The sequence below is a fragment of the Clarias gariepinus genome, chromosome 15 (genome assembly GCF_024256425.1).
Source record: "Clarias gariepinus isolate MV-2021 ecotype Netherlands chromosome 15, CGAR_prim_01v2, whole genome shotgun sequence".
NCBI lineage: Eukaryota > Metazoa > Chordata > Actinopteri > Siluriformes > Clariidae > Clarias > Clarias gariepinus.
Genome location: NC_071114.1, coordinates 8,769,522 through 8,796,905, shown reverse-complemented (window position 1 = coordinate 8,796,905; position 27,384 = coordinate 8,769,522). Strand labels below are relative to the sequence as shown.

At 37.2% G+C, this 27,384-nt stretch overlaps 1 protein-coding gene across 1 annotated transcript in view; it reads right to left on the bottom strand.

Annotated features, from left to right (window-relative positions):
- Positions 1-27,384, bottom strand: part of wdr18 (WD repeat domain 18) — an 87,750-nt gene that overhangs the window by 55,853 nt on the left and 4,513 nt on the right. Inside the window, exons 2-4 of the mRNA XM_053512624.1 lie at positions 24,173-24,283; positions 21,496-21,629; positions 4,891-5,032 (exon numbers count right to left, since the gene is read on the bottom strand). Of these exons, the coding sequence (XP_053368599.1) occupies positions 4,891-5,032; positions 21,496-21,629; positions 24,173-24,283 (387 nt within the window). The remainder of the gene's footprint in view (positions 1-4,890; positions 5,033-21,495; positions 21,630-24,172; positions 24,284-27,384) is intronic.

Below are 27,384 nucleotides of genomic sequence, written 5' to 3'. Positions count from 1 at the left end.
TACAGTAATCATGCATTTATGGGATGGCAGACATCAGCAGGAGCAGAGATTGCACGAATCAGCTATTTAATAATTTGAGACCTTCCCATCATCCCGTCTCACCATGTTAATAACACAGGAGCAAGAGAGCAGTTATTCATAAGCATAAGGCCACAAGGTGAGTGCTGCAAATAATCCATACCAGGTATACAGTAGAATAGCATGATTGCAAGAGCAGTATTGATATTTCGATCTTCAAAGTGTAACTAGCTGGCAGTAGCTTTTAAAGAAAACTGTTGAAGTTGAAGGTATTAACCCTTAAACGTTCTCCTCAACCGTTCGGTAGAGTCCATTTTGAGTCACTTATGAAAACTGTGTTGACCTTAACCTGATTTTAATCACTAAGAGTCTCATCAGTGTACTATGATTCAAGTCTTTTGTAGAAATTAACCGGTTTTACACCTTCATTTATGAGAAATTTCATTACAGATTGGGGTAACTTGAACACTCCTCATACAATGAAATGATGCAAGTTTTTGAAAATTTACAATGTCCATGGTTTTTAATTGAAAAAAGCTTGACTAGACTTGAGTTTAATTGCAGCCAAAAGTCTCTGCAAAAAGTACTGAGCCAGAAGGGTAAATACTTTAATTTTTAAGGGTGAATTTAATTTTCCCAACATTAAAGGAAATATACAAACCCCAACTGAGGCATATTCCAATTCCAGTCTTTCTACAAAATGTGCAAAGGTTCCAGGGAGTGAGAAATTATACAAGACACTATTTGTGTTCAGATGCCATTTTGTATTTCAAGTGACTATTAGAATTATTCAGCCAAAGAGTGCTTCAACAGGCTTGTGTTCGAGGACTTACCAAAATATGGTATGTATAGTGATAACTTAGCACACTCTTGCATTTAATAGATGAAGACGGCAGCAGGAGAAATGACGACACGTATCAGCTATTTAATAACTTGAGACCTTCCATCATCTAGTCTTACCATGTTAATAACACAGGAGCAAGAAAGCAGTTATTACAGTGACTCAGCTGTACGCACGAGGCCATAAAAGACAAGTGCTGCGAATGATCCATACCATTATTTGGTATAAAAGCATGACTGCAATTGCAATATCGATATTTCTATCCTTAGAGTGTAGTTATAGCTCGACAGTAGCTTTTAAAGAAAAATGTGTGTTGGTGGGTTGCAGGATTAAACTTTTTAATGTTCTGCTCAAATGTTCGGTAGAATTCTTTGTAACAAGTAACTAATGAAAAATTTCTCGAACTTAAACTGATTAAGGCATCTCTACCATTCGGTTGAGATATGCCTTGTTAAAAAAAAAGGTTTTTAATTGCTTCAAAGCATACTAATGCCAGAAATAATTTTCTACACACAAATTTGGAAAAAGACATTTGGAAAAAGATTGTTTTTGGTATTTGCATGAAGTGCGTTCAAGTGAAACAGAGACTTGATGCAATTTCCTGTGAATGAAGGCGTAAAATCAATTACAAAAGACTTTGATGTGATGTAGACTCTGAGCCCACTGCAAATGTTCCAGTGAACATTCGGTAAGTGGAACGCCTGATCTTTGAAAATAGACAAATAACTTGTTGGCAACTTTTTTTTTTATTTACACCCCCCCCCCATCTATCTTGATGGTATCCAAACACTAGTGAAATGCTGGAATACTGTAAGTGCCATTATGTAGCAGAGAATTATTTAGAGAAATAAAACGAGTTTTTACTTTCATAACAGTGTTCTATTATTCTGCTGTTTGACTTGAACAACCTTCGTAAATATATTAATACCTTTACCATGAAACAACATCTCAACCATTCATAGAAGCCTATATACTGGAGTCTGTTAAAAAAAAAAAAAAAAAGGAATAAAAAATTGCTTTTTGTTATTATTGCCCTAAGGAAATATAAAAATTGCACAAAAAAATAATAAACCCACTGGTATATTCTGAACGAGGATGTAACAAACTAAGGCTTGTGTTAGTTTGCATTCATGATGATAACTTCACTGACCTTGTATAAACTTTAATATAATGCAGTTCACATATAAAACAGATATAAAAAAGGTATCTGGCACATCTGTAATAATCTCGGCTGTGTGCGTGTTATACGGTTATCCGTCGGAAGAAAAAAAAAAAAAAAACAATCGTTCGACACTGTGACCTATAGTTACGGATCAACACTTCCAGGCGATCTGATGAAGTGCAGGTTATAGAAAGGGCCGACCCCACACACAATATACAATTCTCTTAAAAGCCAAACATCTAAACCGGTCCAAGTCTGACAGATATAGTTTTTTTTCCCGCCATATCTTGTTTCGCAGGTGGTTAAGAGGCTTAGGAAAATCTTCAGACCGAGAGCGACAGCTCGTCACCACCCTCAGTCAATCGCAGCAGTCTTTGGCCGTCCCACATGGACGTTTAATCTATACGGTATTGATCTTATTCTAAGTGACCAACAAAAAGCCAGCCACCCAAGAGGACGAGCTTGAGCGCAATCCATAAATAGCTGGCATATCTTCATTGTTATGACAAAAAAAAAAAAAAAACAACCAACTCATCAGTGAAACAATGACTAAATTAAATGTTTATATTTAGCTGTAATTAAGTGGCATGTCTGGTGTAGTTACAGTCTGCCCTCCTATACTCCTACATACCAAAGCAAAAGACTTCCGAATGAAGAAGCAAAAGAGAAATTGAGAACGTCTGCACCATCAGACACGACCGAACGGATTACCGCCGGGGATCCGATTTTATTTAATCAGGAGCATCGACTGCCAGGTCGAATTCATTACAGAGCAAAGGGGGATTTTACAAAGATTTAAAACAAAAAAAAAAAAAAAAAAAAAAATGAAGGAGGAGAAGGATGCTCATGCTCTTGTTGAAAATTAACCTACTGAACTGCTTAAAGAAGCAGAGAGGCTTGTGAACGCCTGACGAGCTCTCGTTAAAGTCTCCGACTACTGTGTGCAAACCAAATAAATAAAACGGCAAAGTGCACAAATATGTATATAATGTCCAAAAAAATTTAAAATAATAAAAATCTGCAAATGTGCTTTTTTTTTATACACTGCAGGATTTTAACTATGCATTAACAGGATTTAAAATTAGTGGGTTTAAACATGCCTGTAAATATTTATTCCGCTCAAGCTATCAACACTACGATGACACGACGGAGACGGATCACAACCCAAATCAATAAACATGTCTAACTTGTTAATGTTGAAGCTCTTACAGAAGTCAGGATGAACACACAGCCATCTGTAAATGAGATCAGCTTAAAGATTATGGAACATGGTGAAAATGTTGAAGCTACGTTATTTCTTTCTTTCTGCATTTCTTTCTGTCCTACTTGAAAATGATTACAATTCCTACGACCCAATATACAAGCAACAATAAACAGGGGTAGAGTCCTAAAGTACATTACTGTAGGTATTACTATTACATAGTGAGTACAGTATAATAGCAATGCCATCATTAAAAGAGAGAGAATTTTGATGGCAAACGTTTCCCCGTAAAAAAACTTTTACTATACAAGTGTAAATATAAGGTGAATTGGCAAAGATTAAGAAATAACTTTACATAATACTTTTTTCACACTCATACAATATACTTTAACAGGAAGACCAAAATACCTGCTAGTTCATACAATTATCCAATCAGCTAGTATTGCATAAAATCATGGACATCCAAGTCATGATCTTGAGTTTCAATGTTTCTGTGTTGGTCTGACTACTTGTGTTTGTCTGACTTTTAAAATAGATGTAAACATGTTAAGGCGGCACGGTGGTGTAGTAGTTAGCACTGTCGCCTTGCACCTCCAGGGTCCGGGTTCGATTCCCGGCCAGACTCGATTCCTGTCTCTGTGTGCATGGAGTTTGTATGTTCTCCCCGTGCTTGGTAGGTTTCCTCCCACAGTCCAAAGACATGCAAATTAGACTCTACCGCTAGTTAACTTATTCGTGATTCTTGTGTGTGCTGATTCATGCATTTAATTTTTTTTAAGGATTGCATGATTACATTTATAATATAGATGCGTTGGTTGATCAGCTAGTGACTGAAATTGGCTGTTTTTCAGCTTGATCAGCCATGACCGATAAGCCTTGGACGTAACCGGATCTATGTCGAGTGCACAAACTTCTGGGCTGTGCAACAGAACTAAAAATGGAAAAGCAGGTGAGGCTTTTATAATCTAGTGAATGAGCAGGTGTTCCTAATAAAGTAGTGGTTGTGTGAATATATAGTTCTCTTGTAAAACCGAACATCTAAATCTTTAGACAAAACTAATATGGCTACATATAGGATATATAATAATTATTATAAAAACTGGTCTAGATGGAGGTGAATACTAAACCTAAAAAAATCAGAAGATCAGATGGGAGATGCGAACTGATGTCTTTCTGGGATTTTGCCACCATTTCCACATTCGCACACCAAACACTATTAAACAGGGATGAGAATCACCAGTGAACACCCGATACAATATTATCACAATCTGTATTACTATATATGATATTATTTTGTTGTTATTTTTTTAGATTGTGTTACCATTTTAAACAAACTTAGCAATTAATTTGCTCGTACCACACAGGACACTGTGCTGTCTGCCAATGTGTGAATAATCTAAAGCACAAAACCGCTAGAAACCTCTAACGAGAAACATTTTACCACCTCAAATGCAAACATTTTAAAACTAAAACATTATAATAAAATAAAAAAATAAATGATTTTGGAGTAAGTGTGACGATCCATGAATCAGCAAACTAAAAGCATGATACATCACAACAGGATTGATATTTTCCTCCATTTTTGTGATTATTGATGAGGTATTTCTTTTATTATAATAATTTAGATTCATTATTATTGTCAAATTCCGGGAATGTAAATATTCTTACCTTAACAGTCTGGTCTAAAGACGCAGTAGCCACTCTTGCCTGAGCTCCCATCAGCCCACAGTGGATATCGGTGATGGGAAGAGTGTGGCGTGATAACACATGCCGAGGCTCCGGGGTGCGAGAGGAGTCCAACTGTACAACACTGTAACAGACAGACACCTGCAGATTAATCATCATATTGCCACTTTTACCTTAATCAAATGAATCATACGAGTAAAATTAGGCTACATAGCTCTTCGTTATTTAAATATATATATAAATAAACATTGCCCAGTAAATGTTTTGTTTTTATATTAATCAAGAATATCATGTCAATTATTTAAATACATTTAACACTTAAGTGTCCTAGTAATGAACCTGTTATTATTATTAAGAAACAACTACCTGTATGTGGAACATATAACGGTAATGTATGCCTTCAATAAATGCTCCTGAATACATTCTTCACGATCTAAAATACAATCAATATTTCTGACATTGTTCCCGAAAAAGATATTTAACTTAAAATGTCATAGTAAAACATTAACGATATTTCAACACACATAAGGTTAAACGTGCCATACACTTTATTACGAACACCATTACCTATTAATTATTCATTTATCAATTATTGATTTATTTTATTTATTTTATTTTATTAATTATTGATTTATCTGATCTGGCCAGTTAGTCTGGAGAATGGCCAGATGACTTCATTCTTACAGAAATGCTATAGTAACTCCGTATAATCGTTGTGAGTAGAAAAGCATCTGAGAATGTATACCATGTTGAACCAGATGCACTACAACAACAGAGTTTCATTTCAGGTTACACTTCTGTCATCCAAGAACAAGAACAGAAAGCTAAACCTGCAATGGGTACAGGCTCACCAAAACAGGATTGCTAAAGCTTTAAAGTTCTTACAGTACCCTAGTAAACATGAGGTCGTTTATGGAAAAGGTGCAGGCTTTTTATTGGTACCTCATATATTAAAAAAGTATACAGAATTTGTTATTGTGTTTTATTATTTTTTATATAATATTATTATTATTATCCATTACACTATCCGTGTCACCTAAATGAGGATGTATTCCCTTTTAAGTTCAGTTCCTCTTAAGGTTTCTTTGTCTTCTTGCCATGGGAAATTTGTCCTTACCTCTGTCACCTTTGTGTTGTTAGAGATCAACGTACTTAATTTAACTTACAAAATCCGCTTCGTGACAACGTCTATTGTTAAATAGACAGTACATAAAATTTTATTGAATTAAATTTATTTGTTTAATCTAATACTGAGTTCATAATATATTTATGTTCCTGTTGTGATGATAAAAAAAAAAAACAGCTCAGCTCCATTCTGATAGCAGTCAGTTAAACAAATGCACTGAGAGAAAAGAAGACATTACCGTGACTGATCCAGGCTCGGTGATCAATTAGTAATCATTTTAATCAGGAAACTTTGTGAAGGTGAATCTTTCTGCCTATTAATTACTATTATTTTTTTCCCCAAAGGTAGACAATGCTTCTTAGTTTGCTTGGGTATGAAATAACCCTGTGATTATGGGGAGTTAATGATACATGTAATAGAAGTAATAGCTGACCTTCAACCAAAAGTTCTTAGCTAGAAGAAGGAGCAAAGGAGGGGAAATTGGATTTTTTTTTTCTTTTGATCGAGAGTCTCAAAGTGCTTTAAAACTGATGCTAAGATTAATCTGTTGCTTAGATACCTAGTGGTTTCTGCTGTAATCAGTTATTCCCCAAAAAATGATTGCAGTTTAATATCTTCCAGAAGTGTAACATTTGTAATATAGTTAGATTGACGAAATAAACATTCAGAGGTCTGCCGGTGTATGTTTATGAGCAGGGTCTATGAGTACAGCTGCAGGCAGGTAAGTGTCTTGATCTGTAATCAGGCGTGTAATTGCTTGCTTAGAACAAAGCACTGCGTGCACACACACAAACACACACACAAACACACCTGCATGTTCTGAATCACAATGTTACATGATCGAACAACTGCATCGTCAGTGTGCATGCATTTTTGTTGAGAGAGGTTTTGTAACAGTTTACTTTTTTGTAAAGTATGACTAAACGGAGGGGACAAACTTGGTTAACTAACTTGGTTACTAATTTTGGCATAAAATATGTATATTAATAAAAAATATGCTCTATGATGTGATGTAAATCTGTATTACATTATAATAAAGTCTGCACATTTACACGCTTTACATTGAAATGATAAGTTAATCAAGTGTAGGTTTTACAATTTTAATTTTTTTAAGACATCCTACAAAAAAAAAATCTTAGCAGGTCACCTGTTTGCTTTGGTCTTTTGATGAATTTATAGCCATATACAGTATTATATTTGTATTTATTTTGCTTTGCACTTTAAAAGTGGTAGACGCTTGTATCTTTGTCTCCGGGATGTCAAAAGTTAGTGCCATTACTCACTTTTCACATACTTTTGATTGCTCAAAGAAAATTGCCAGAGATTTGTGTCACATTTAAATTTTTTTTGCATTAAATAGGATGGACCAAAGTAAACACGGGTTTGAAGTCATCAGACATCTTAATAAGGCACATTCGCATGAATTAACCAGAGCATACATCAAAGAGAGTGCAAATTTCCTTCAGCTTGCTAATAAAGACTATAACTGACTCAGATCCAAGAAGCTGTAATATACAGCCATGTCATATCAGGGATTTAATTAATATAGTTGTAGAAATATTGGCACCCTAAGATAAAAAACTTTGGGCTAAAAAAAAATGCTTTAATTTAAATAAATGTATTAAAATAATTACATTTAACGAAAAATTTATTCAATTCGGTTGAAATTGGAATAACCTTCTATGGAATTTTTTGCATGTTTCACAACTATGAGCACCCATGCATTTAGTTTTTCATGCACTTCATTTTCCAACATAAACCACTCAAAGTCTCATATACATGCTTGTTGAGTTTAAACAATACAGAGCAAGAGAAATGAGACACCTCGGTACAGAATGATTTTCAGGGTGTAAGGTCATCTCTTATACTGTATGTTGTTGTTTTTTTTCCTGAAAATTTATTTATCTAAATTTAGGAATGTTGCACAATTAAATAAATTAAAACTAAAATCACAATATGGACATGTGCAATTACTTAATCGTGCAATTTAGTACAGGTAATACACACAAAGTTAGGAATTTTTTGTAGAGTTTGTCAATAATTAAAAGATTTTTGCTATAATTTTGAGACATTAAATACTGGCAAGCATCCTTTTAATGTATCATTATTCGCTGTTAGCCTGGATAAATACATTCGACTACACAATAATGCATTTTTATTATATGTCTGAATAATCGCAATGTGATTTTTGATATAATTTAAATTATTTCGATTTTTATTCCTTTTAAGCATAAGATTAAGCTACAAAAAACACAAAATGTCATTGTGTACTTTGTCGGGAATAATTTCAATAAATAAATTCAATATTGAGTAGATATATTGCACTGTTATACAGGGGTTGGACAATGAAACTGAAACACCGATTTAGCGTTGGAGGCTTCATGGCTAAATTTGACCAGCCTGGTGGCCAATCTTCATTGACTGCACATTCCACCAGTAAGAGCAGAGTGTGAAGAGTGTTAGCAGAGTAATAGCACAGTTTTGCTTAAAATATTGTGGGTGACATATCAGAGTTCAAAAGAGGACAAATTGTCGGTTCGCGTCTCGCTGGCGCGTCTGTGACCAAGTCTTTGTGATGTATCAGGAACCACGGTATCCAGGGTAATGTCTGCATACCACCAAGAAGGACGAACCACATCCAACAAGAGTAACAGTGGACGCAAGAGGAAGCTGCCTGACAGGGATGCCCAGGTGCTACCCCAGATGTATCCAAAAAACATAAAACCACAGCTGCCCAACTCACTGCGGAATTAAATGTGCACCTTAAATCTCCTGTTTCCACCAAAACTGTTCTTCCAGAGCTCCACACAGTCAATGTACATGGCCTAGCTGCTATAGCCAAACCTTTGGTAAAACATGTATTGTTGTCTGATGAGTCCATCTTCACTGTCTTTCCCACATCCGGGAGAGTTACGGTATGGAAGAACCCCAATGAAGCGTACCACCCAGGCTGCTGCATGCCCAGAGTGAAGCATGCTGGTGGATCAGTGATGGTTTGGGCTGTAATATCATGGCATTCCCTAGGCTCAATAGTTGTGCTAGATGGGTACGTCACTGCCACGGACTACCGAACCATTCTGGATGACCATTCAAACATTGTATCCTAAGGTGGTGCCACGTATCAGGACGATAATCCACCAATACACACAGCAAGACTGGTGACAGAGTGGTTTGATGAACATGAAAGTGAAGTTGAACATCTCCCATGGCCTGCACAGTCACCAGATCTAAATATTACTCAGCCACTTCAGGGTGTTTTGGAGGAGCAAGTCAGGAAACTTTTTCTTCCACCAGCATCATGTAGTGACCTGGCCACAATTCTATTGGACACTATTGGGACCGACACTACGTTCAGTGGCTGGGGGGTTTGGGCACTGGCTGGGAATCGAACCCGGGCCTCCTGCACGGCAGGCGAAACACCTACCACTGAGCCACCAGTGCCCATAACAACATTAAAATAATAATAACAATAATAATAATATATGTTAGGGTGTTCAGTCATCTCTTTTATGTTGTCTATTTCCTTAAAAAAACTAAATTCACTTCAATTAACAGGTAGCGCTACACGATTATAGCATTCGAATCAAAATCACAAAATGAACCTGTGCGATTAATTAATCGCAAAAGTTTGCAATTTATTACAGGTTATATACACAGAAAAATTTTTAGGTAATAAATACTGGTGAATATCCTTGAGATCATCTCCCTATTCGCTAAATGACCTCTTTCATTCATTTTAATCTGCTCAGGGTGGGAATCTACACCAGATGTGAAACTGGTTTATCAATGGGATCCCAGAGGGAAAACACAGGTGCGTGCAAATGTTTAAACCATAACAATGTACATCTCAAAATAACCCGTTGATTTGGGTTTGTTAAAAATATTCTGTTCTTCCTCGGTTGTTGCTTAAATTACAACATAATATAACAGTATAGATCTATGGCTAGGAATGAGTTTACAGTGAAATGAATGTTAAAATTTAATGGGAGAAAGGCACAAATATTTTTGCATGCCATGTTAGATTGTGGAATCTCCCCATTTATTCATAAAGAATCCGCAGCCAGGCACAGAAAACCAATGCGTTTGGGTATACTGAAGCTTCATGAGCCAGCCTTCAGCAACGTGTGCCTCAGTTCTCAAGGTCACATACAGTCTACTTGGAGATAACCTTCCCTAGCAACATTTCCCTATCTCTCCTGCACCTGCATTTAGCCAGAATTATTTCACTGACTGAGGTCTTTCAAAGGATTAAATCCTCACATACAGATTATATTAATTTAGTCAGATTTTCTGGTTGGGTTTGAAATGAATTTGGTATAATTTTCTGTAACATCATGTATACTGACATAGTATTTAAATAAATATTTCGGCACAAATGAAATGTATTATCCCATTTATTCTCGGATAACAGAGTTTTTTAACCTAATGTCCTGTTAAACAACATGCACATATTTAAAACTAGAAATTCATGCAATTGTGTGTGTGTGTGTGTGTGTGTATGAATATATTTATTGTGTGTATATATATCTTAGAAGGAAAAGCAAGGTCCTTGTGCTCATGTATACATTATACATGTATTATATAAGTGTATATGCATATAGGGCAGCATGGTGGCTTAGTGGTTAGGAGTGTTGCACCATCATCGTGGGTTCGATTCCCACCTCAGGCCTGTGTGCATGGAGTGTGTCTGTGTGCTTGGTGGGTCTTCTCTGGGTACTCTGGTTTAGTACTAGTCTAATTGGTGTTTCAAAACTGCTCATAGTGTTTGAATGACACTGGGCATGGAGCTGGCAACCCAATCCCTTAAGTAACAGCCACAGAGATGCTGGATATATCTCGAGGGTGGGGAGTATTCGTCTCCAGATGTGTCGGATGGACGTACCAGATGGGGGCGCCTGATGGACCAAAATACCAAGGTGCACAAGATGTACGTATATTGGGGCTGCCAATATGAACACGTTAACGTATTAGTCGTATGACCAAATTTGACCCTAATGGCTCCCCATAATGGCAACGCAGTTACCTGGCTAATAAGATGACTGAGGAAACATCACCAGGTGTACTAATGGCAAGTTTTATTATAAAAAGCTTCTAGATGGAAGTTTGAATAAAAAAAAAAGTTGTGTGCCCGAGCTACCTTCAAGGGGAACTATTTTTACAAGAATACATTAAATATAAGACGTGTGAGTGGTGACTCAGGCGGCTTAGCCTTTAGGTTGTTGGTTTTGGATCTGAGGATCTGGGTTCGAGCCCCTGCCACACCCCACAATCATTGCATGGAGTGCTGGTCCCATTCGAAAGATTTTAATTTAACATTTGTTATAAAGGGTTATCGCTTAGATATTATAAAATGACATAGTCCGTTTCCTCTAACCAGTTTGTCATGCATTTCTTTATTCCAACATTGCATATTTATAAGTAAATCTGAGTATTTTAAAATTGTGATTAATCGTGATTAATCACAGACTATGACTAGATTAAAATTTTAATCGATTTTTAATCGAATAGTATGCACTAATATACATACATATTTATGTGTGTGTGTGTGTATCTCTCTCTACCCGTCTATCCTAGAGCTCTGAGATCCAAGTTAACACATCACATTTCACTAAAGCTTTCATCTATTTTGTTTCAGTCCAAGCTCAATACCCAATGACAGCAGAGAGAGCAACAGAGGGAGGTGGGGAAAAAAGAAAAACAAACAAAAATATAGAGAGCAAAAGAACATACTAGGGAGGCAGGGAAGGAGCAAGAGAGAGAGAGAGAGACCAGGGAAAACAGATGAACAGACAGCAGGACAGATGAAAAGAGAAAGATTTGAGCCCAGTTCTGTCAACCCTGCCTCGCCTGGCAAAACCTCTGGCCAAGCCAACTTGCCTGCTGAAACAGCTGTCATGAACATCAGCCCTGCCTGCGTCTGACATGGGAACTTGAGCAGCACAGCACACTGTTAATCCGCAGAATTCCGCAGGCGCTCATTATCTTCAGCTTGACGGCATTTGGGGGCTTTTTCCCTCCTGAGATAAGAGCTGTTACATATGGAGGGCGTTTCGACAAATATGAGGGCAACATCTGCATTTGTGTTATTAGCTAATGCAATCCTATAAATCCCAGTCGAGGTCCATGAACAGATAACGTGGTTGACCAAACTGTACTGATACCATTACAGATTTACAAATAGGGTAACTAGGAGAATGTTATGTAATAGCAGGGAAATGTTATGCTGTAATAGCACACAGGCTTCTACCATGATAAAAGGGGAAGAGAATAATGAAGATGGAGAAGAGAGCAGTACGGTAGCTCTGTGAAGATTGCATCATACTGATTTCAAGCACAAAATTGTTTGGAAACAACACAAACGCTGACTTCACTTAAACTATATAAGATAGGCTTCCTGCTTAAATTAAATACCGGAAAGAACATTAAGCATCATTCTGATCCAAATTTGCTTTTATCTTACAAACAGAACAAAGATGAAATGGCACATCACAAACAGATCTTGATGCTGACAAAGAGATCGGTCTAGAAATAGCTTTTCATACATCAATCGTTCTCTTTTGCGACACAAGTAAGGTTTCTTTCTGATGACTCCTCCATGCAGGCCATGTCCAAACAAGCAACACTGCACACCAAGTTAAGGTGTAATTCACACTATGGTCTCGGTCAGAGAGATCAGTACACTTGACCCAAAAGATGAGCAAGTTTGTGTCTCAGTATTTATGAAAATTCTCAGACACCTCTCAGACGACTCCTTAACTTAAAAACTTTCCTACTTAGGAATCTTAGCTTAAGAGTTTTTTAGGACCAATCACAGAGCAACTCTGAGCAAGGAAAACACTCTGAATAGAGTGATGTTTAAGATACGTCACATCCTTCTGTGTTCAGTGATTGGTTATCAAAAAATAAATAAATAAACAGCTAGAAGTGCTAGTGTTGCTCGGGTCAATGTCCAAGACTTGCACACATACCATTCGGGTTCAAATGATTTTGCTTGTCCATTAAGTATACGGAGAGTCAGTCTAATTATTTATAAACCTACAGAACCTACTTTTTCCTCTTTCTGGCCCTCTCCCCATCATTAGACACACACACATGCAGGCAGATTTATTATTAGAGGTTCATTTTTTCCCCCTAAATGGTACCCGAGCTTGTGTTTACACTGGGCTTACACTGTCTGAACAAATACTCTTCTGTTCATGTTCAAGTCTGGAACAATTTGTTTATTCTTTTTATTTTCATAAACTATATTTATTAGGTCCTCCATCTTCTGAGAGGAGCAGACAAAAAGTAAAGAAAAAAAAAAGTTCATCGCTGCCTCTCTGTCTGCCGTCATTGATTGGTCGATGGTTCCCAGAGCCAGTGTGGTGCTTGGTTTGAGCAGGTCAAGTTGGCTCTTTGATCGGATAGGATCAGGTGCGAGTATAAAAAAATGCATGACCCGTGCATACAAAGTGATGATATAATAATTATGGTATCAGTCTTTACTATGAGATAGCAGGTCTATTTTGCCTTGTTTGCCTCATTACTCATGAGTTTACTTACCATGCTGGGTGATTTTTATACTTGATCTATTTGAAAGTAACTGAAGATAAATGGCTTGGCTCTTTACTGTGATTGCTGGCGTGTCCATGTACTGTAAGTGGTGAGGTTGGTTTGTAAAGCAAACACGGGAGAAGGTAGTTTGTCTTTGTCTTACTGCCACTTTTCCTCTGCTTAAGAAACCAAGGCTCTCAAAAGTCCCCCTGACTATTCCTAACATTTTTTTTCAACATTAACTCTTTTAAAATGTTTGATAAATACCTTTTATATTTTCTAGGATCTGCTCTTTAGTTTTAGGAATGGGCAATGGTGGCTCAGGGGTAGGTTTCTCGCCTGCCATGTGGAAGGCCCGGGTTCAATTCCCAGCCCATGCCGATTGTGATCTCATAAGAATAGTCCCACCCACAGCTGTGCTGTTCTCTGGGAGGGGGCGTGGCTCTGCACTAGCTCATTTACATAGACACTGAAACTGAGCATGTGGAGGCGGAGTAAAAATAAAGGGAGTCTGTGTTTTCTGAAGAGTATTTACACACTTTAAGGGAGTTGTGTTAAATTGCTTAATAAACAGTTAAATATGGGACATTTACGTTGCTGATATTGGATACACACATTAACATTAATAAGTTGTCCAAGTTGTCTTAAATCTGGTAAGAAAGCATGAAAGCCATTATCGAACGCAGGTGTGATTCAGACACACACACACACATCTCTGTTCCACTTGAAGACAGTGGTCTGGGGTTTGATACAAGTGAATTTCGCTGTGTGTGAATCAATCCTGGGTCTCAGGAGAATAAGTGTGAAAATGGCCTTCTATCTCTTTGGGAAAAGCGATATGGGCATGACTAAGCTTTAAACGTGATCAGAATGAGAAGATATCGATCCTGATGCCTGTATCAATACTCAGAAGGCTGGTTTTTTTTTAGATCAGTGTAACAAACACTTAGATTAGTGGAAATAAGCCTGTTATTCATCAAAGCTGCATATGAACAAATTCAGACTTTCTTGAGCACAAGAAAGGAGGTGTGACGAGGCATCTCTAATTCATGAACCTGTCGTACGTCCCGTCTAATTTACACGAGACACGAGAAGAGTTTCGCAGGTGTTGCAACAGTGAGCCAATAACAGGAAAGGATTCGACAGAGGATAGTTACCCAACATCCCAGCTCTGATCAGAAATTTCTGGAATGAAACCAACCTTAATGGCACCTCAGTGACCAGGGCATGGGTGTTGATGACATCTGTCCCCGTTCTGATGTTAGATGTGAATATTAACTAACTAAAGCTTTTGACCTGTACCTGCATGATGTTTATTTGCGCCGAGGTGCGTGTATCTAATCTCCCGGAGTCTGTCAGAGGAAGCTTTCCGAAGGCGTGTGTGCGAACTACACCTTATGTAACATAAGTGCTATTTGATGCCAATCATCCTACTTTATTTCGCAGTCTCTCTCATTGTTCAATGTGCAGCAGGGCTGTGAAACTCTGGGAGACTTTTCGACTCAATTTAACTAGAATTTTAAGCATTTTTACAGAGTGTTGCCTATCGATTAAATTAATCTAGTTAACCGCAGTCATAGAGTGTGATTAATCGCGATTTTTAAATATTCAGATTTACTGAATAAATAACCGAGCCCGAACCCTGGAGCCACTACACCACCATGCAAAGTTAGATCACATGCCTGGCACTCATTGTCACACGCGTGCATCCTCTGCAAGTAGTTGTGGTGTAGTATACAGTACAATAGTACTGTATAGAAGAATCCATTCTTAAGACACTATGCTGTAATATACTATGTAGAGTCGAATGTGTTAGTATCCCAGAACCCACACAATGTTGGTCTTACGACAAATTGAACTCTTGAAATGAAATTTGTTTGTATATTGAGGAGTTTTACAGTATATTTATATATTTTTACAGATGGTTTATATTTCAAAGAAATAACCTTTATAAGAAACTTAAACAACTAGTAAGCATCTATGCTTCCTGAAAAAGCAACATTGCAAATGTGGTCAAATATTCCTGAATGGGGTAGGGCGATGTAAAATGTGACGACGATGACGCGAGACGATGGATGGCAAAATTAGAAAAATTTGAGTTTTGCGGAAGATGAAATCAGTTTGTGTTTTTTGCAAAAGTTGTTTATTTTCCAGGAATTCATCAAATGTTAGAGTTTAACCTTTGGAAGTTTACTTAAATTATTGGTTAGGAATCTTGAATCTGAATTGAAATATGACCCATCGATTCAACTGACAAAGTGTTGTGTATAATAACTTTAATTATAAGACACTAAGGGTTAGTTCACACGAAGCCGGTGCGTTCCCTATCCGATCTTTTTTTTTCCCTCGTTCTAAAAAAAAATTGCATGCACACAAAACCACTGAAAACGGTGTAGTATATTTGCCAGACCAGTATGGGGCGCTGTAATTCTGCCATAGAGATACACTATACACGGAGAAGAAGACTTTGAGCATGCGCATAACCTCCGCGCTGTATACGAACCAAGATGGTGTTGTCCATTATCGCTTGTTGCTCATAACAGTTGCATAGAAACAATAGATTTTGCTGTAATAAAGCTAGCAGGCTTTGTAGCAACACGTGCAGCCGACACGTGATGTGATGACATCATCATTTCACAAAATATACGGACTGGCTGTACACACGAAACCGCAAGGGTGTCGTTTTCAGATTTATCCACTTTGGGACCCGGTTTCAAAAAATAGCGGTTTCAGTCTCCTAAAACGCCGGATCTGTGTGGACGAAACGCCAATACGATAAAACATTTATACGTATACAGCGTATAAATACGTATAAATGTTTTAGTGAATTAAGTAGCAATAAAGCAGTAATAATTAGAATAGCACAGAAGGACAATATGAAATGGAAGTTAGGGCGCGTCTCCGTGTGGACAGGCCCTAACTTCCATTTCACATTGTCCTTCTTTGCTATTCTAATTATTACTGCTTTATTGCTACTTAATTCACTGCACTAATCATTATTGAAATGCGTTTATTATTTAACAGCAAATTAATCTTTTTCCGCAGGTCGTTTAAACGTTACACTGCAACCTGCTGTTACACTCAAATTTTGACAAGACGTGAATTTGATCGTTCGAATACGCCAAAGATTCTAACTGTCGTTGGAAACTGAGCGTGCATATTTTACTATGAAAATTCACCACCGCAGGCCCAAATCCCTGACAGGCAAGAGGGTAATTATACAGTGCCAGCCGTCTTTGTGCTTTAAATTCTCCTCGTACTCCTCATCGGCTAATTCTTCATGCTACATTGCACTCAACATTGTCACTTATCAGGGAAGGACACGGACATCAGTGAAGCCGGGTCGATGCATTCGGAATTGTCAGTCAACGAAGATTGAGACAACAAAGCCAAAATTCTATACGAAGCAACTTTTAACACACCATGTGCAATATTAAAACTGCTCTAAGGTGGGTAGGAAATTTCTTTTTAAAAAGCACTTTTACACTGACACTTGACTGAAAAAATCATCTACAGTATGGATGGGGTGAACTACAGGGTATTGCTGAGAGATAAAAAAAATACTGTTTGAATATTTAAGGCAAAACTTTCTGCCCTTTTTGGTAACAACTTTTCAGTTGTGGGAACTTAACAAAATTGTGGCTATGGGGAAAAAACAGTAATAAAAACAATTGCGAATGTTTTTTCAGCCGCTCAAGTTAACACATTGAAATACCACTTGGTTTTCACTCTACACCTTTTAATATGTGGAAACTCCTGCTTGACTTTCTTCCAAGCTTCCATTAGGGCCGAGCACTGTGATTTCTAGGATGAGTCATTTCCCAAACCGCTGGCATCCATCAAAATAAAAGCGGATCAGGACTGGTCGAGAAAAGCCATGCTAAGAGGCTCGATGATGATGCTCTGTTGTGTTGAAGGCCTGCGTTTGTTAGGAACCATCGGCCAAGTGTATGGGCTTAGCAACTGTTAACCTACAACAACTTCAGCAGGCACCCTGGGTATAACATTATCACAGTGTGTATGGTGAAATATTGTGTCCAAGTTATTCTTTTTTTATTTATAGCTGCTACAAAACAAGTTTCCATTTATAATTTAAGGTTAAAGTTGCATTACATGAACTGAATTACATGAACTGAAAAAAAAATTCTGCAATAAAAATGTTTGAATTTTTCTGCATTGCATATTTTATGTAAAAAATACAATATTTTTTAACCTTATAAATTTAGATCGACAAAATTTAGGTAATAAAATTTTACTTGAAAATATTTTTGAACTGCAATTTAGTAAGTTGAATGTTTTTGCATTGAATTTTAAATGCTTGAATAACATTTTCATTTAAAATATCCAACCACAATAAATTGCAGTGGCAAAAATATCCAGCATTGAAAATGTACTAATGATTTTTTTTTTAATTCAGATCAAATTGCAATGCAGTAAAATTTAAACATTTTTATTGCAACAAAGTTTTTTGTTTGTTTATCTTTCATGAATTTTGGCACTATAATACTTACAGTTATTCTCTACAATATTTTTTTTTTTTTATTAATACACAAAAATTTTAGGTGCAATACACCACCACCACAAACAACACACCACTAGTCATAGGCAAATGGCTGCAACAAATTTAGTGCCTTACAAAACAAAAACTATTTAATATTAATGATGGGAATCGGCAGGTACCAGGGTGATACGATACTATCACGTTACCTAGGATGCTGATTTAATTTATATTGGAATTCTGTTAGTATTTTATAAATATCCTGATTCAATATCATTCTTTTAGATCCATAACTTGGCTAAACATGAGTACTTAAATGTAGCCCGTTCCTTTAGTTAAAACATTAGTTATCTCTTTTAAAAACCAAGCGTTGTGTTTTAACAATACAAACTAACCTCAAATACAAGGGTTTAACGTTAAACTTAAAATTACATTGAAGAAAAAAAAAAGCTACATTCCTACTGCACAGCACGTATTTCTATTATGTCATCCACCATAATCGTTATTTCTAACCAGACTTGGCACAATTCGCTACTACCACACGGGATACCAATGCGGGAACCATTCGGATCTTACAGTCAGTGTGGTGATACATGAATAGATTGCTTTTTTCCTAGTCTTATGTATTACACTAAAAAGTTTATTACATTTATTTTTTTACTTTTAATCAGTATTAATACATTTAACTAGCTTACTTTTTATAACTATTTCAGAATGGAACTTGTCAAAACATTGGAGCTTTTACTGGCGAGATAGTGTACCTAATAAATCTATGATTTCTCAACTTTCTCAAGGCTCTCACTCCTCTCATGGCTCGACTGTTCCACCTCTGCTGACAGGCCGTATCGCTTGCATTATTAATCCATTGCGTGTCTGGTGCTTGGTCATCCAAAATGTGCACATTTCACCCCTGTTACTTCACTCAGCTGACTCCACAGAGTTGCTCATGTCAAGTCCTTGATGTGGCTATCCAACGCCTATTCACTATGGTATATGGATAAAGAGCACCTGGTGAACAAAACCAAACCATTCTCACTTTATAGTAAGTTTTACAGTGGTTTCCTGAATTGGGATCCACTTACTCACTCAGCCATCATCTACACCACTTTATCCTGTATACAGGGTCGTGGGGGGCCTGGGGCCTAACCCAGGAGACTTGGGGCATGAGGTGGGGTACACCGTAGACAGGGTGCCAATACACCATTTACACAATACTATTGGCAATCTGGGAGCGCCAATTATCCTACACTAAATGTCTTTGGACTGTTGGAGGGAACTGGAGTACCTGGAGAAAACCCACCAAGCACATTGGAGAACATGCAAACACACAGACCCCAAACCCAGACCCTGGAGGTACCAATAGAGTGTAATTGGTAGTGTTTGCTCTGTGGGAGGGAACATTTCCTGTATTAATTAGAAAAATAACCAATCACAGGCATCTGTCAGCTCATGCATGTAAAAAGATCGTCCTTTGCTCCAAGGGTGTCATAGTGCAATGTGACCCACATTGGGTTGCAGTTGGAGACGATGCAGTCGACTGGCTAAACGTCACATTATTGGTAGCTGTTGTATTATTTGGGATGGCGGTTTTCTATAAAGTATCGCCCATCCCAACTACTCAACCTGGCTAAATCTACAGACTTAACCTTCATGGAAAATCTAAAGGAAATGTTTGTCAAGGAGTACTTAAAGTTTAATGCAAAATTACTTCACCTTCTCCCAGCCCTTAAATAACGATGCCTTTTAAATATATCAAGATGCATTCCTTTCTGAAGTGTTAACTTAAACTCATGTATATTAGGTATCATAACTACATACAGTACTGTGCAAAATTCTTTATTAGTGCCGTAATCTGTACCTGGCTTGACTGTTTAGTGTCTGGGGTTTCCAGCACCATCGTGTCTAGTCGCTGCTTCCGCTGCTCTTCAGTCACCTACCTCAGCTTTTGCATCTAGTGAGCTGGTGGATCCTTATTACTCGATTTCAGAAGCACCATCAGTTCCTCAAATAAACTGAACGGATTGTAGAATTCCTTACCTGTAGGTTCCTTTGAATGAAAGCACTGAGCAGATAAATGTAGAAATGCATATGTAAATCTCACCATGCTTTTTTTTTTTTTGCCCTGACATTTACTTCCACTAACAGATTAGAAATTCTAATACTCAGGGAATAAACATTCTGCACTATTAGAGTTTTCTGAAACAGAAAGGCGGTTTTCTGTTTCTCTCAGTGCTCATGGTCGGGCTGTAAAAGACATACATTGCCATCTATGGGCATGATGGGAGAGTTGCACACTACAAGGTGCGTCAGAATGAAGCTAAACTTCTGGAATGTTCACTCCAAAATATCAGCAAATAGTTGACTTGTGTTCAAAAGGGTCTAGGGAATGAAATCAGCTACTGCTGTAAATACTGTACAGTGCACTTACAGCTAAACTTTAACTTCAAATGTGACAAAAGATAAAATGTCATAAAAGCACTATAAATATATCTAAAAATATACAAGTGTCATTCAAGTCAAACATGGACTTGTAAAGAAATTTTCAATCGAGAAGGCTGATAAAACAGGGAAATGTTTGAATACAAAGGTTTTAAAGAAGGCTGTAAGTCTGTGAATGACGATCCTGGCCGAGGCGGCTCGGAGCCCACTGCAGTCGTTCCAGCGAACATTCAGCGTACGGAACATCTGAACTTGTTGCTAGCTTGTGGAAGAGACGCATCTGTCTGTGGGAACTGAACAAACAGTCATTCACCACTTGCACATCACAGAAACTCAGCTTTGGTAATTACTGCCACGTGAAGCCATTTTCACATGTTTGGGCCATTAAAGGAGTTCCTGGGAGGCCAGCGTTTTAGACGTGAAGCAGGAAAACTGATCATGGTTTTGGCGTACTGACGTAAAGCTTTCTGATGGTATCCAAGCACTAGGGATAAGTGTAGCAGGGGATTATATAGAGAAATTAAGAGTGTGTTCACACTTATATAATAACTGTGTTCTGTACAATGAAAAGTCTCGGTTTGACTTGAATGCTCTTCCTCCAATGGTGACGTAACCCTGTCCTGAATGCAAGCATGTACAGTATTTGTAAAACTGGCAACGTATACATACATCTATTTGTTCAAATTTCTTCTTTTGTGAAAATGATTGTGGGGAAAAAAAAAAAAAAAACACTTATAAAATATTAAAAGCCATCACACTCTAGTTAATGCACTTTGGACTCAAACAAGTTATTAGTCTAAACCTAGAGAATGAAACTAACTGAAAATGAGAATTAACTAAACATAACTGCAAAAACTGAAACTTATATACACCACAAGAAAAAGGCAAACTGAAATTCTGAGTGCAGTCCTGCAGAGGAAGCCGGGTTTATCCTCTACTACAACAGAACAGTGGCAGATAAAAAAAGAGAAATGAATAAATCATAAAGTACCTGGCGAGGTTCCATACAAGTGCCAGATTGTCTTTTCCTCCGGACACAAAATGGCTGCTGTCGTCAGTGAACCGCAGGCAGCTCAGGTCCTGGTAGTGACGATTCAAAATAACCAGCAGGTTTCCAGTTGAAACCTACAACAAACATTAAGCGCTGAGAAGTGTTCTATACCTGAAAGGTGATCAAAACTGTCCAAGAATATAAAAAAAAAAATAAATAAAAAAAAAACATATCTGCTAAACACTAAGTAAAACAAACCGTCACAATAATACGTCCTACATTATAACTTCACCTACTCATGCACGTTTGGTACTTTTCCTTACAGTTCGTACTTGATCATAATTTGGTAAGAACATTGTACAGTCCTCGGGACACCGTCTGATTGTTATAAACATGCATTACTATTGTACACACTCAAATACTGTTTGTTAGGTTTACACAATAAGTTTACACAACACCTCTTTCCATCCATCAGGTGGTGCTTAAAAAAATATCAATGAGATTATAAATCTGTGTTATACACAACAACTGCAAACTTCCAGCAAATTTTTAAGAATCTGATGAGCTCATTTGTTTCTCCGTATTTTTAGAAGCAAGAAATAAAATTAGTTGGAGAACGTCAGCAGACACTACTGCCAGAATCTCCCAAATACGTTTACTAATAGACAGGTCTGTTCTTTCCCAAAAGCAGGAAAGCAACAAAAAATTTGGACTCGCACTGGCAGAGCTGCAATGACTGTTCTTCAACTTTGGGAAAGTCAGGCAAGGTCGGATTTGGCTGACTGGACAAAATTAATGACAGATATCGTCTCTTTTGAATGTTTAATTGCAAGGGCTTATAAGAACTTTTATGATCTGAATTCTTGGTGTATATAAAAGCAGCAACATAATGGGAAAGAATTATTAACATAATATATCCGGTGCTTATGCAGGTATATTTACACACAATGTTACCCCCTGCCCCTACTGTACCGTCCCGTTATTTTACTGTGTCTGTTCTTTAATAATTTCTTTTTTTACTTTTCTTTTATTCAACACTCACACATACACACACACTCACACACACACTCAATCACACACTTGCACTTGTCACTTTATGCTCCGTGCACCATTTGTGCTTTCACTACCTCAACCCAGGAAATAAATAAAAAAAGTACATATCCTGTTCATACTGTATTTGTACCCCATTTTGTATACTGCTTTAAATTGCTCTTTATTGTCACTTTAATTAACTAAAATAAGCACACTTGCACTATTCTTTTAGCACTGTTCCGTTTTTCTCTATATCAACTTTCTGTGTTGTTAACTGTCCCTTTCTGCAGGACAGTAACTCAATTACCTCACCTCTGTAGTTTTTTTTTCCTAAGTTTGTGTTATTTAATGTTTTTTTTGTGTTATTGTAACGAGGAAGAGAAAAACAATTTCGGTTCTCTATATGTATGTACTAGTGTTATATGTAGCAGAATTGACAATAAAGTTGACTTTGAGATTTGAATTTTGTAATAAACAGTGTGTAAAACTGCAATGATTCTGTTGTCTCCTGGAAAACTGAATAAAAATTTGTATTAGAAAAAAAAAGATCCATACTGTGTATAGTCTACATAAAACTATCACATGTCATTAATTTAACTCCTTATACTAAATGTAATTTAAACAAGGCTTAATTACAGCGGTACCTCGGCATGCGGGTTGATTCCGCTCCGGAGACGAGTTCTTGAGGAGAGATTTTGTTTTGCGAGACGTCTTTTCCCATAAGAAATAATGTGAATACAGATAATCCGTTCCAGCCACCCGAAATTATGACCAATATTACCAATTTCCAACACTATAACCATATTTTGGATATAAAAACAAATTTATGATTCCTCTTGGCACTGGCTAAAAATGAAACTGAAACTGACTCACTTTTCCTTTTGCACAAAATGCAAAAAAACTCTCAAAGAAATTGAAACTTGCTTTGTTTGGTTTTCCAGTGACGCAAGATTTTTGAGTGACAGACACAAGCCAGACGTACGTGCAACGCCGAGGCAAATTTCTTGCAAAAAAGTTTTTAAAAAAATTCTTAAGGTGGGTTGCTCGTATGCTGAGGTATCACTGTACTGCTTTTAGAACAGTGTAGTTATACTTGTAGTACAAATGTGATCTACTTACATTATGCAAAGAATATTAATGTGGATAGGGAGAAATGATCTTATAGCAGAGTGAAAAATGTCACTGTCTCACAATACCGGCGTCCAGCATTTAAGCCTCAGCTTGGGTCAGAGTGCAAAGATCAATTTTAAAATACACGATCAATATAATAATAATAATTATTATTATTATTATCATAAATCATATTTATAAGTGCCTTTCAAACACACAATAACACTTTACATTGAACATAAAAAGGTACAAAACTGAAAACATCAACTAATAAAAAATTCAAAGGTAGGTAGTTAAGATCAGTCAGATTAAATATAGTATAAAATAATTTAATAAAATGAGTCAATCCAAATTTATATAACATAAGTAAGTAAATAAAACAGACTCTAAAATCGAGTTGTACATCAATAAATAAATTTATAAATAAACTTAAATAAATGAAGTTCACGCCGTTTAATTTACTCATGTAGAACTTCAGTATTCACGTTGTATCGCTTGTGTGATACTGATTTTAGAGTGCAGTCTGCTCGCTCACCTCCCACAGATATATGGCTTCAGCAATGCCTGCCAGCAGATAGAGGCCATCAGGGGAGGCTGTCAGGCAGGTTACAATCCCAGGACACACAATTTTCTGCTGCAGCTGGTCCTGAGAGCAGGAAGTAGAAGAGAGCACACAAAAAGTAAGGAAAGAAAAAAAGTCTAGAATCAAGACAGACTTTTGACTACAAGACATACACTGTATGGGGACAAATTAGATAATGGTATTTTTCCACCTGAATTAATCACGCTTTTATCATCCTGTGTTTTAGACACGTAGTTAAGGAAAATATTGTTCCTAAGGATGCAGGGTTGATGCTTGTCTGTATATGACAATATTCATACGTTCCTATATAAATATATATAAATCACACACATATACGTTAGGTATGGGAATCACCAGGGGCCACCCAATAAGATATCACAATTCCTGAGTGTTGATTCGATTTGTATTACGATTCTAATACAATACACATTTTTTTTTTATTTTGTATAAAATTCAGAAAATAATTTATTCATATAAAAAAAAAAGATGCTGTGCCATGTTAATAGTTTAAAGCACACCACCAGCAGATTTATTAAGGAAAGACAACATTTCACCACATATAATGCAAAGAAACATAAATAAAAACATTATTGAGCATCTTCACAAGTGTGTATGTGTGAGAAAATTGTGTCTGTATAATAATGAGATAGTCCCTGATGAGCAAGCCAAGGGGGACAGTGGCGAGGAAAAACTCCCTGAGATGGCAATAGGAGGAAACCTTGAGAGGAACCAGAATCAACAGGGAACCCATCCTCTTTTGGGTGATAACGGATAGAAATTATATAACATCATGTGTGTTATGCAGCTGAACAGAAGTTCAGTTGAGCAGGGACGAGTCAGCAGGTGCAGAGAACAGAGGGGGGTCTGGATCATTGGAAGCTCAGGAGTAGCATGTGTAGCTCCAAACCATCAACCAACTTCTCTGGATGCCTCAGGATAACTGAATCAATTTTTCCCCATCACTACTATTTATACACACACAGCGTTGAACAAAAATTCAGTTCACACATTTACAAAAAATTTTGACGATTAAACGAGGACGGATTAAGCCTGGGTGAGCGGCGTGTAAAAAATGAGATTGGTTGATTGGAAATGTTCCTGGACACTCAGATGTAATCAGAAGCCAATGCATTATAAAGCTGAATGGATGGAGGACTCACAGCGCAGTTCTTCCAATATTGGACTTTTATTAAAGATCCCATATTTGGTGTAATATGTGCCTGTTAACGCTCCAGCTAAAATATGAAAAGGTTATGTTCTTTTAAGTTTGAACAAGCACACTGGAAAGCCATCAATAAGTAAAAAAAAAAGGAAATTAAGTAAATTTCGCAAAATGGTCCGCTTTAAGAAATTTATTAATTTAAATAAATCAAATCAATCAATCAAAAACCTTGACACTTCAGTTCCGTTTTCGAATGTATTAAATAACATCGAGATGAATAAAAGAAAGACGGAACTAAAGGAGAAAAGACTTTATATTGTAATGCCTGATTTTCACTGTTCATGATTAAAACACCACAATGAAAACAAAAGACTACACTTGGTGGAAAAAAAGTAGTACATTAAGGAAACAATGAACAAATCTTCAGCAGGTGATAAACTCAAAAAATAAATTAGCTTTCAAGCCAGTGTTAATATCAAAAGCAAAATAAGTGCATTATTACAGTTCTGTGTTGCCAATAATGGTTTTATGTGATGGGTATAAACTTTTAGTCATTTTAATAGAAAAAGTTCCAGGCTAGTTTCCTAATAGGAAAAGTATAAGAAAAGTCAGAGTAAATAAGTAAAGGCCTTACAGCAACAGGTTCAACGAGGAAGTGCCAAAAGATGCAGTTCCTCGAATCTCCACTGGGGGCAGGCTCCAAAAGCCAAGTCGTTCCACATAGAGATCCATGTTACAAACAAAAACGGTTTTGGTCTCTGTAGGTAGATTTCCCATTGTGTTCATGGTGCCTCTATGGGGTCATTTAAAATGTAACCCATCAGTTTGGTAACCAACCAAATGACTAAAAATGAACTGTAGGAGTTGACGAGTTCGGTGTGGATGCCGGAGATCAGTCAAACACAAAGTAACATCAAATTATAATTTTATGTTAGCCAACTTAGCATTTTAGCTAAGAGAAAGCTAACCTAGGTAGATTGTTGAGAAGCTAAGGAAAGAAGGCGTGTTGTTAACACCAGCCAGACCCTGTTCGTTTTGACCATATACCCATTTATGGATTAACTGGGGTTTCGGTACAACACATTGTACAAGCCTCTGAAGCCTGGGGTTGCTTCAACGGGTCAGGTCTGGGCTCAACAACGTGATGCGGCAATAAAATAAAGTCAGCTGACAACCTGAATGTACTAAGAGTAGAGTTTTTCTTCTCTGATGACGCGGGTATATTCCAAGACTTAAACTGTGAAAAAGAGGTTCTGGGAAGACAAGGAATCACTTTCACACGTGAATTGGTCACCAGTAGTTTCTGTGCGCCGTAAATAAATGAATATTACAGTGTGCGAGTTTTATTTTTGGCCTGCCAGAGTCCATCACAGTTCTGTGCATGACTTCGCATTTGCCCTCTACAGTTTAAGCACTCATTAGTACTCACTGCTATTAATCGCACAAACTGAAAATGAGTGAAGGAAGGCAAGCGGTAACAAGGCCAAATGATTTGGTTTCTGGACAGTTCGTCCCATTTTGAGTATTTCCTGTCTGTATAAGTTAATTATACTGCAGCATCATATAATGCTGATACAATTCAAGAGCTATAGCTAACGGTTATAAACAGCCGAATGTAGGAGGGAGTCACTGATCTCTCTAACTTCGGCCCTGGCATGGCTGCTGGTGTCAGATGAGTGGGGATTTTCATGCACAAGAGTGTTTAGATGTAGAAAATCATCTACAAAACAGCAGTAAAGTGGTTGGACAACTGGTTGCTTGTGAGGTCAGAGGATGTCAGGATGGTTCAAGCTGACAGGGGGTGCTACAGTAACGTAAAAAACTTTTATCTTTAAAGTACATCAGAAAACTCCTCCAATAGAGGAGATGGTTCACTGCTGTCAGCCAAGAACGAGACTCGGAGACTACAATGGTGCCAGAAGTAGCTTACAAGAAACAAGACAGTTGTGTCAGCAGTTTAGGCTCGTGGGGGCGGTATAATGGTGTGGGGAACATTTCTTCA